Consider the following 10898-nt stretch of genomic DNA (forward strand, 5'->3'; position numbering starts at 1 on the left):
GCTTATGTGGTGCTGAGGAATCGAACCCAGGGCCTCTGGCATGCAAGGCAAGCGCTCTACCACTGAGCCACCTTCCCAACCCCGACTTGGATATTTATAACATCATTCTGATGCCACACAAAATTATCAATATAGTCAGACAGCTATAGGCAGCTGACAGGAAGCATCTGTGTGGATCTTATCATGTACCAAATGCTGTCAAGGGCCTTAAAAAATGGCCTGGAGTGCTGGGAGCTGGTGTCTTATGCCTGTCATTCTAGCAACTCAGGAAGCTGAGATCTGAGGATCATGGCTCAAAGCCAGCTGGGGCAGGAAAGTCCACGAGACTCTTATTTCCAATTAACCACCAGAAAACCAGAAGTGGCGCTGTGGCTCAAGTGGCAGAGCACTTGCCTAGAGCTGAAGAGCTCAGGGACAGCGCCAAGGCCCAGAGTTCAAGCTCTCTGACAAAAACAAAAAACAAAAATCCTGGAGCTGGGAATGTGGCTTAGTGGTAGAGCGCTTGCCTAACATGCATTAAGCCCTGGGTTTGATTCCTCAATACCACGTATATAGAAAAAGCTGGAAGTAGTGCTATGGCTCAAGTGGTAGAGTGCTAGCCTTGGGCAAAAGAAGCTCAGGAACAATGTCCAAGCCCTGAATCCAGGAATGAAAAAAAAAAAAAAAAAGGCCTGTAGCCAGGCACTGGCTCACAGCTCTAATCCTAGCTACTAAGAAGGCTGAGATCTGAGGATTAAGGTTCAAAGTCAGCCCAGAGAGAAAAGTCCATGAGCCTCTTACCGCTAATAAACTACTCAGAAGAAGCCAAAAGTGGTACTGTGGCTCAAATGGTAGAGCACTAGCCTTGAGCAAAGGGAGCTCAAGGACAAGGCCCAGGTCTTGAGTTCAAGCACCAGGATGGGAGCCGGGGGAGACCTGTGGCCGGGCACTGGTGGCTCATGCCTACAATCCTAGCTACTCAGGAGGCTGAGATCTGAGGATCATAGTTCAAAGCCAGCCCTCTGCAGGAAAAATCTAAGAGACTCTTCTCTCCAATTAACCACCAAAAGCAAGAAGTGGAGCTGTAACAGTAGAGTGCTAGTCTTGAGCAAAACAACTCAGGAACAGCACCCAAGCCCCAAGTTAATGCCCTAGTACTGATGCTTGCCTGTGCACATGTGCACAAACACACACACACAAAACCACACAAATGGCTTGTGGGCCGCACTTGCATGAAGAGAATGTGCTAGAAACTCCAAGACGTACTGCTGAGCTCTGCACACCAGCCAGCCTGCAAAGCCATGGCCCTGAAACCCAGCGCTCTGGCCCCTCAGCTCTGAAGCTCAGGTTCTGGGACAGGAGAGTGGCCCTCCGGACACCTGTCCCGGGCCCCACTGCAAAGACTGGCCACCACCGTGGAACTGAGATAACCCTTTTATTGATTTATGCTGCTCTGTTTTGTTTAAAACAATAATGACAATCTTAATACAACTGACAGCCCTTCCCCCTCACCCTTTGCTTGGGCTGGGGGGTGGTTAGTGGGGAAATGGCCCCCAGGGATGGGACTGAGCACAGGAGCCCCGCAGGGAGGTAATGGAGCCCGAGTCCCCAGTGGGGAAGGGGCACCTGTAGTGTACAAACTGGGGAGTTAGCAGGGCTCTCGAATGGCTGCTCGTACCAACATATATGCCCTTGGCTGACAAGGGTCAGGAAGCATGTGGGGAGGGGAGTCCCACTCTCCTCTATGTCCCCACCCCGCCTAGCCTCTCCACCGAAGGCTGGGGAGCAAGGAGAGTGGAGGGTGGGTGGGTGGCTCACACAAAGGAGTACTGGTTATTAATGGCTCTGGGATGGCCCCCTTCTTCTCTGTTGCCCCCTAGTGGTAGTTGCTGGAGCTGCGCTATCAGGGTCACGGCCGTGTCCCCACCAGAGCCAGCACCACCCTGGGCCTCCGCTCCAGGTGCTATGGCCTCTTCCAATTCCACCATGGAGACCAGCTCAGCCAGGGGGACCAGCTCTTCCTGGCCCCCTCCACTGCCCGCTTTCTCTTTTTCTTGCTTCTCTTTGGCTGCTGTGGCTGCTGCTGCCGCCACTTCTGGCGCCCCCGCCGCCTCTTCTGCCCCAGGATGTGGGGGAGCTGTCCATGGAGGGGGTTCAGGGGCCTGGGGTGGGTCATGGGAGGTGCTCGGCTCTGGATGGGAATGGTGAGAAGACACTGATTGTGGAGGGAGGCGAGCTCTGCAGCAGCCTCCCCTTCGCTCGCCCCCCCCCAGGAGCCATGTGCTATCTCCCCCACACCCGTCTCCTGAGCACCCCCCCTCCATGAAGGATGGATCATGGGCGGTGGTGAGAGGAGGACCACACTTACACACAGTCACTCGCTCCGAAGGGCAGGAGGGTGGAGGAGGCCTCGGGGTAGCATCCATCTCCCTCGCACACCCCTGCATGGCTCGCGGCCTGCTCCCGGCCTGGGGGAGGGGTAACGTGGGGACAGATGGGGACGTTGGGGTGGGGGAAAGGGAGAGATCAGACAGGGACCATCAGACATCAAGGGAGGAGGGAGAGGGGGATCACCAAGCATCCCCCACGAGGGCAGGCAGGCCCAGAGCGAGGAGGTCACAGTGACGAGGGCAAAGACAGGGCTGGGAGGATGAAGCCAGGAGACAGACGATGATGGCACGGAGGAGCCAATGGAATGGGAATGCACCAGCCCACTCTGCACTGCTCCCGGCCCCGGAGGAGCCTCGGCCTGCCTACAGCTCCGCCTTCCTCCATCCCTGGCCTGCACGCGCAGGCCCCCTTGCCTAGGGTCTCTACGGCCCCTCTCCCTGACAGCCTGGCCTCCATCCCCGCCCGCCTTCCTGGCACACACACCTCACTTGCTGGGTGCGCGGGCACCTCCTCCCCGGCAGACCTGCTCTGCTCACCCTGGGGCCGCTGGGAGGGCACGTAGCTGACGAGGACCACGTCACTGGAGCCTCCAGACTCAAGAGGGATGGGGTGCACCCGGAAGTGCTCGAGCATATCGAAAATGGACTGGAACCACAGGTGCTGGACCCGACACTGGCCCTCCTCGTTGAGCGACAGGCGCAAGTGCTGAGGGGCAGGAGGAGCCAGTGAGGCCGAGGCCGAGGTCCCAGCCAGCTGCGGCTGCAGGCCCTCGGCCCCGCGCACAGACAGCGCACGCTCTGCAGCTTCCTTTGTGGCCACTCACCTTGGCCTTGCCCTGGAAGTTGAAAGTGAGGACGTACTCGCCCCGTCTTGTCTCGCTCTGACGGACCAGGAAGACACCATGCGAGTTGGCACCGCCTTCCAGCACTAACTGGGCAGCCTTGAGTCGAGAGAGCATCCCGTGGAACCAAGGGTACCCTGAGAGGGGCTGGTCCCCCTCGCCTCCCTCCGACTCCCCCTGGAACAGGAATGACCCTTCAGGAGGGAGAGAGGGAGGAAAAATTGGGGCGTCAGGGAGGCCCTGCTCTTCCTTGGTCCCTCGGCCCCTCTGTCCCCCCCTCCTCCCAGCTCAGGTGCACGCTACTCCCCAGACAAGAGCCTCAGGAAGGCAGGCAAGCAGCCCTGGCAAGACACACATCACCCTCTGGTACCTGTGGCTGTTTCTGGAGTGTCCAGGGGAGGGTAGGGGGCTGAGAGAGGATGAGCTGTCCCTGCTGGGGGGCCCTCCTCAATGGGCATGCGAGGGGGCAACTCTGGGGGAAGCAGTTCCATTGAGTCAAAATGGGAGGCGGCAATGGAGGCAGAACTGGGGGAGATGGATGCAGAAGGCCGATCTGAGAGGCCCCCGTATGCCCCTAGAAGGAAAGGGAGGAGGGCAGGGTTGAGGGCTCCACACGTCCGCTTCTGGAGACCTGGTTCTGGTCTGCTTGCCCACTGGCAGTGACCCCTGAGGGTGTGGACCAGCGACCTCCAACTTAACGCTTGGTGCACTGCTGAGGGACCGCAGCGATTGCAAGGAGGTCCTAGGATCCAAACGTCCCTATGTCTTTTCTGAATCGTCAGGTGAAAGACGGTTACAGCTGGTTCAAATGTTTTATGTTAGAGGAGCCTTTGGGGGCTTCAGGTGTGGCTCATGTGGTCAAGTGCCTGCCTATGGAGCTTGAGGCCCCAAGTTCTAACCCCAGGACCACCAAATAATAACCGAGTCCCTTGCTTGGCTAACAGGACAAAGCTCCTAACACTAACAGGAATCAAAAAATTTCCATCTGGCCGGTGCTGGTGGCTCACGCCTGTAATCCGAGCTACTCAGGAGGCTGAGATCTGAGGATCGTGGTTCAAAGCCAGCCCAGGCAGGAAAGTCTGTGAGACTCTTATCTCCAATTAACCACCAGAAAACCGGAAGTGGCACTATGGCTCAAGTGGCACCTGCCTTGAGCTGAAGAGCTCAAGGAAAGCGCCCAGGCCCAGAGTTCAAGCCCCACGACAGACCAAAATTTTTTTTTCTATCTGCCAAGTGACACACACTTGTAATCACAGACTCAGGGGGCTGAAGCAGGAAGATATCAAGTTCAAGGGCAGCCTAGCTATAGAGGGAGACACTCGCAGAAAAACTAAAAAGGGCCTCAGTATGGTGTCTCACACCTCTAATTCTAGCTACTTGGGATATAGAAGTGGGAGGATGGTGGTCCAAGGCCAAACAAGGTAAAACTTAGCAAGAACCTCTCTCAAAACCTGGTGTGGGGGCTGGGAAGGTGGCTCAGTGGTAGAGCGCTTGCCTTGCATGCCTGAGGCCCTGGGCTCAATTCCCCAGCACCACACAAGCAAAAAGAAAAAAAGCCAGAAGTGGCGCTGTGGCTCAAGTGGTAGAGCGCTAGTCTTGAGCTGAAGAGCTGAGGGACACTGCCCAGACCCAGAGTTCAGGCCCCACCAAAAAACAAAACAAAACCCGGTGTGGAACCTGGTGTGGTGGTGCACACTTGTAACTCTAACTACTCTAGAGACAGAGATAGGAGGATCATGGTCTAAGGCCAACTCAGTCAGAAGTGGAAGATTCTATCTGAAAAACAAACTAAAGTAAAAAAGGTTGGGAGGCCAGGCACCAGTGGCTCATGCCTGTAATCCTAGCTATTCAGGATGCTGAGATCAGAGAATTGTGGTTCAAAGCCAGGTTTAAAACCATCCTGGGCAAGAAAGTCCGTGAGATTAGCTCCAATTAACTACCATGAACCAGAGGAGGAGCTGTGGCTCAAATGGTAGAACACTAGCCTCAAATAAAAACACTCAGGGCCTAGGACCTGAATTCAAGCCCCAAAACAGGCACTTAAAAAATGATTAACTAATTAATTGCAGTGGGGGAAAAATAGCTCCAGTAGTACAACACCTACCTAGCAAGTGCCAGGCCCTGAGTTCAGACTGCAGTACTGTGAAAACAACTACAAAAATATTCCTCTTCTATTACTCCCCCTAAGCTAAACCAACTTGAACTTGATCTTTCATTGAACCCATGTGTTCTTTTTGTGTATGTGCCGGTCCTTGGGCTTCAACTCAAGCCCTGGATGCCTTCCCTGAGCTTTTTTTGCTCAAGGGTAGTGCTACAGCTCCACTTCCTGCTTTTGGTGGTTAATAGGAGATAAGGGTCTTTCCTGATTGGCTTCCTGTGTGGCTAGAATGACAGGCAGGAGGCACCGGCCCCCAGCCCCCCACGTGTTCTTTACTCCAGCCCATTTCATCTATTATACCAGCTTTCCAAGCATCCTGGCCGTCTTCCTCCACCAGCTCTCTGGGCTAGCCTTCACCCCCTTCAAGCCATGCTCTCTCGCCTGCTCTAGGAAGCAGTCTCTCTATTCCTCCTTCCCTGTTCTCTACCTCCTGAGGTCCCAAGCTGCTTGTCTGGGAGGATACAGCTCAGCCTCTCTGTTTGAGGAACTTACTTTTTCTGAAATCAAGAGCAAGGTCTTACTAACCTAGCTAGACTAAGCCCACAATGGACAAGGAGCTCCTCTCAGACATCTGACTCTCCTGGAGTGTCCAGGGGAGGGGAGAGGGTGCCCAGCGGAGGACCAGCCATGTACAAGGACTTCCTGAATGTCTGCTGAGGAGCAGGCCTGGGCCTACAAAAATGTCCACTATTGTGCCAAGAGATCAGCGTGTGTGGAAGGGGCTCGGGAACCAGGTGGGTGGAGCCCAACATGTGAACCCAGAAAAGCTTCTTCCCCCTTCAGGGAGCCAAGACCACTGGATCTAATGATCTGGAAGGTCCACTCTAGCTCCAAGAGTCTATGATTTCTTTGTTCCTTGGCTTAGGACCATCATTGGTTTAGGCATTGTGAAGCTGAAACTGAAAACAAGGGTCAGGAGAAAGGGAAAGGGTAGAGTAGAAGCCAAATGGAGAAAGGTGAATTAGGCTAAGGGGGTGGCTCAAGGAGTAGATAACATGGATTGTCTCCTTATGTGTACAGGAGAGTTTGGTCAGGCCAAGAAGCACAGAGGCAAAAAAAAAACAAAAAACAAAAAAACAAAACAAAACTTGGGAGTCTTCAGCAGAGATACGGACTAAGAACAACAGTGTTCGAGAAGCTTGGAAAAGAGAAATCATTACCTGCGTGGGCCAGCACGGGAGCCTGTAGGAGACTTACAGAAGTGGAAGGCTGGGCGTAGAAAGTTGCATAGGAGGGGGCTGGGCAGGTGGCTCAGTGGTAGAGCGCTTGCCTTGCATGCCTGAGGCCCTGGGGTCAATTCCTCAGCACCACATAAAGAAAAAGCCGGAAGTGGCGCTGTGGCTCAAGTGGTAGAGCACTAGCCTTGAGCTAAAGAGCTGAGGGACAGCGCCCAGGCCCAGAGTTCAGGCCCCACGACCGGACCAAAAAAAAAAAAAAAAGAAAGTTGCATAGGAGTTTGCTTGGGGCCTGTGTGGACTGATGATGGTTCTGTGGCCCGAAAGTGCTTGGCATATTTGAGGACAAAAGATGAGGACGACAGGACACAGGAATGGCGTGCTCAGAAGAGTCTCCAGAGAGGGAAAGGACAGGAGCCTTGCCCAAGGGGCTTGGAGACCTCCAGGCCTTCGAGGTGCCACCTTACCCTGTGACAGGCGCTCATTGCTTTCGCTGGGGCCCAGCAGCAGGTCCTGGCTGGGCAGACTCTCTGAGTGATTCAGGCAGGGCAGTTCCAGGCTCTCTGTGTTCTCCCTTGTGAGGAAGGAGGCCCCCGGGGCTAGAGGGAGGGTCATGGGACGGGGACTGGTAGCAGGGCAGGGTCTGTAGAGATAGGAAAAATGCTGCTGGTGAGAAGATCACCAGGAGAGAGGTACAAGAGTGCTCTCCATTCCCGCCCAGGCCCCTCCGTGACAAAGGCAGGCTCCTCACCCTGGGCTCAGGCATTCCTGGATGTCAGTCACCCAGGCCTTCACATGGAGAGCATCAGTCGTCTCCAGGATGTACTCCGAGGGGCCTTCCACCTACAGGACCCAGAGGAGGGAAGGCCTCAGCCGGGGCAGGGGATGGGGAGGAGTCCCATGACCACATCTACTCCTAAGAAGAATGAGAACATCTCCTTTCTCTAGCCCCCTTCCAGAAAACCCAAAGCCACACGCTCTAGCCATGGCTGTTTGTTGACAATGTGCCAAGAGCTTCCTCCCTGGCCTGAGTACTCCCTGGGAGACAGGGGCTCCGTGCTCTTACCTTCACCACAAACGTGTTTTCCCGGTCGGGCATCTCCAGGGCTGTGGTTGTCCGGACGTCTGTGATGGTCGAGCAGGGGATGCTGAGTCGGGGCCGTGAAGCCTTGGCGGGAGATGAAGCAAGAGCCAGTTGGTTGGTGTGCTGAGATCATCTCTCCCTTCCCTCCGCACATTCACCGTCCTTTTTAGGTCTCTCGGGGAAGTTGGGGACTGCTGTCTGGTGCTGCCCCACAGAGCACTGGCTAGCTCAGAGGGTCAGCAAAGCTATGTTCTCTCTTATGAGGAAGGAAAGCTGAACCCTCTTGCTTACCTACAGGGCTGCGCTACCACTCTGGTTGCTCTTAACACACACACACACACACACACACGCCCCCCACACCTGGGCTCACCTTGGGTGGTACAAAGAACTCCAGGCGACTCCCTCCTCCTCCTTCTCCTTCACTCCGAAGCAGTAAGCGACACTTCTGCCACTGAGGCTGCCCTCCTCCTCCTCCTGAGGTAGGCCCAGATGCCCCTCCTCCCCGCCCCACTCCAGCAGGGTCGGGAGCGGCCTCTTCAGCCCCCATGAAACTCAGGAGCTCTTCCCTCTGCACCAGCCCTGCTCCGTCCTTCAAGGAGGCCCCTCCTCGACTGAGTCTCAGCCTCTCAAAATGGTGAGTCCATCTCTCCCCAGGGGACGTGCCGTCACTAGCCAGTCCCCTACCAATGTTCCCAGCCCCACCAGAGGAGTTGGAGTTGCTGTTTCCACCCAGGACTGGGGTGCCCGAAGAGGTCTCCAGGGGCCCAGCTGGGGAGGGAGGCTCAACGGTCCCCCGCCACTGTAAGATGCCACGGACCGAGCCTCGAACCGAACGACCCACCGAACGGAGGGAGAAGCGTTTCTTAAGCTTCGGCTTTGAGGAGGTTGAAGAAGAGGAAGAGACGGAGGAAGGGAGGGGGCCGGCCAGGTCCTCAGATGATCGGGAAGGGCCCAGCACAGCCAGGGGCCCACCCACCCTGCAGCTCTCAAGGGACAGGTCGTTGGGTGGTGGGCTTTCCAGGCCAGGGCTCAGGGGGGCCAGGACAGGTGGCGAGAGGGAGCCAGAGGCCCGGGCCACCTCGGCTTCAAAGTGCTGCAGGAAGAGCTCAGCAAAACGGCGGGAGAAGGCAGCCTCTGCGCCAGGCCCCGCGTACTGTGGGTGGGAGGCCAGGTAGAGGCGGAAACGGCGGGCAAAATCCAGGGCCGCAGCCCGAGCATGGGACTCACAGAACTCCCGCCAACTTGGAGGAGGAGGTGGAGGGAGAGGGGGCGGGGAGGGGGAGGCCCCATCCTCAGGGGAAGGGGCACCATTCATGATGGGCCCCAGGAGGAGGAGAGGGAGAGCCTGTGGGGAAGGGCAGCAAGGAGGGAAGTGGCCAGGAGACACAGGGTGAGCGGCAGCAGCTGCAGGAGGAAGAGAGAGGCACATACATACACAGAGTCACTGCAGAGGTGGGACGGGGCATCCCAACCCAAGCCAGAGACCCCTCATGTGGTTCATACCCCTCAGAGGACAATCGGGGAGAGAACCCAAATGCCTCTCCCTCTTCCCGATCGGCACACCCCACGCGCCCTAAGGCTGTCCCCACAGGATTTCTCCGGCTGCCTTTGCAACCACTCTCTCGGAAAGTGATCCAGGAGCAAGGGAGGTGTGGAATACTTCCCTCCACAAAGAACTCCAGCTCACCACTGCCCTTCTCTTAAAACAGATCCTCCACCACCTGTCACGCACTTCCCATGTGCCATTCCAGAGGCTTCCATCGAGTCATCTTACCTTTCCCGGGGAGAAGATGTCATAACCTCCAATATGAGAAAACCAAAGCTCAGACAAGCTTTACAACACTGGGTCCACTCTGCTATGCTTTCGAGTACCCAGTCTCTGTCCCCAGAGCTTGAGAGAACCCAAACTGCTTACCACACCCAGCTCACCAGGGACTGATGGGATATTAGAACCATCCAGCTTAAAGAGACCCTCCCTCAAGTATCCTAAGTCCAACTCGGAGGTAAGAGTTTGTTCATTTAAGACATGGACGGGGTGGCTCAAAGCAGCTGTCATTATGGAAGCTGAACCCATCACCCAAGCACTGAGGGAAGGAAATTTGGAATGGGTACAGGAGGATGGGGGAGGGCTTTAGTCTGGGGCCTAGTGGCAGAAGCACCATAAAAAAGAAAGATGGCGGGGTGGGTCAAGGCAAGTCTTTGCTGACCACAGCATAAATTCAGTCATCACAGGGCAGGATCTGGGGCCCTAGGATTGTTGATATTTTCTACCCCCAGGGAATGTACCCCAAAAGCTGGTTAACCTGGCAGTGCCCAAGGCCATGGGATTTGGAGTCAGACTTGGGCTGAACCCCGGCTCAGCCACTTGTTAGCTGTGTGATCTTGAACAAATGACACATCCTCACTCAGCTGCAGTCTTCCTGTCTACTGAAACAGAGCTAATGATCCCTACCTTTGATAGGCGTTGGGAGAAACGAAATGGAACGTCAGTGCTTGACACAAAGCAAACAGGAGAAATGACTGCCATTATTACTCTCTTTGGGGGGGAGGAGGGCAGAAGGGGACTAGCGGGCTAACTTTCTAAAAAAGAGAAAAGAGAGAAAGAAAGCAGCTTCCCCAAATGTCACAACTAGCAAGTGGCAGAGCTGGGTGTAGAATTTACAACCCGAGGCTGCGCCACACTGGAAGGTGTGAGAGCCCCGGGGACGCTCAGGTGTCTCCCCCACACCAGCAGCAACCTCCACCTCCTCCTGCTCAAACCCACAGTCAGCCTCCAACTCTGCATCCCACCCCCCTCCACTCCCCCCCCCGGGCTTTGGCCAGGACCCTAAACGGCTCAGACGGCCCCCACCATAAGGACAACTCCAAAACCAACCACCAGCAGCCAGGAGATGCGGGAGGCAGAACACCAGGGGAATGGAGCCAAGAGGTGCAGACACTGCTGAGACGTCCCCAGCCAGAGGCCACCTCGGCCCGCACAGGCCCACCCAACCCCCCCCTCCCCTCGTACCGCCCAGCCGACCCAATCCCCTTCCAACCCGCTGACCCCCGCGGCTTCTGAGCGCGGTGACTCAGTTTCCCTCCTGCCCATCAAGACTCCACAAACACAATTTCCCGGTGCACCTGCCTTCTGGGCTCAGTTATGACATTTCCCGAAGGGCGGGTGGTGGCGGGTGCAGGCTCCGCTCCCGGCTGGGACCCTCCGGGCCTCGTGGTCAGTGCACTCCGCCCCGGCCCTGCTGGCGGGCCGCCCCCCCCACGCCCCTTCCC

At 56.3% G+C, this 10898-nt stretch overlaps 1 protein-coding gene across 3 annotated transcripts; it reads right to left on the bottom strand.

Moving 5' to 3' along the window:
- Positions 1 to 1390: 1390 nt before the first annotated feature.
- Sh2b1 (SH2B adaptor protein 1) lies at positions 1391 to 10445 on the bottom strand. 3 transcript variants are annotated; one of them, XM_013011663.1, is made up of 9 exons: positions 7999 to 10444; positions 7611 to 7712; positions 7296 to 7387; positions 7012 to 7187; positions 3582 to 3785; positions 3194 to 3405; positions 2907 to 3075; positions 2348 to 2447; positions 1391 to 2170 (listed from the first exon to the last, which is right to left on the bottom strand). In XM_013011663.1, exons 1-9 carry the CDS (start codon positions 9055 to 9057, stop codon positions 2152 to 2154), a joined length of 2133 nt encoding a protein of 710 aa, XP_012867117.1. In that variant the 5' UTR covers positions 9058 to 10444; the 3' UTR covers positions 1391 to 2151. The 3 variants fall into 3 exon arrangements, with proteins under 3 accessions (XP_012867117.1, XP_012867116.1, XP_012867118.1); XM_013011662.1 differs by having other exon boundaries at positions 1402 to 2170; positions 2854 to 3075; XM_013011664.1 differs by lacking the exon at positions 2348 to 2447 and having other exon boundaries at positions 1943 to 2170; positions 2854 to 3075; positions 7999 to 10445.
- Positions 10446 to 10898: the final 453 nt, after the last annotated feature.

Source organism: Dipodomys ordii, unplaced genomic scaffold, assembly GCF_000151885.1.
Source record: "Dipodomys ordii isolate 6190 unplaced genomic scaffold, Dord_2.0 Scaffold14, whole genome shotgun sequence".
In the NCBI taxonomy this organism is placed as follows: domain Eukaryota; kingdom Metazoa; phylum Chordata; class Mammalia; order Rodentia; family Heteromyidae; genus Dipodomys; species Dipodomys ordii.

What these genes read in the sequence shown, in the direction of transcription:
- Sh2b1 (XM_013011664.1), bottom strand. Translation starts at nt 9,057, where the DNA reads ATGTGCCTCTCTCTTCCTCCTGCAGCTGCTGCCGCTCACCCTGTGTCT. An exon ending in CAGGAATGCCTGAGCCCAGG is followed by an intron (nt 7,188 to 7,295) that starts GTGAGGAGCCTG and finishes CTATCTCTACAG; the next exon opens with ACCCTGCCCTGCTACCAGTC. An exon ending in CAATGAGCGCCTGTCACAGG is followed by an intron (nt 3,786 to 7,011) that starts GTAAGGTGGCAC and finishes CTTTCCTTCTAG; the next exon opens with GGGCATACGGGGGCCTCTCA.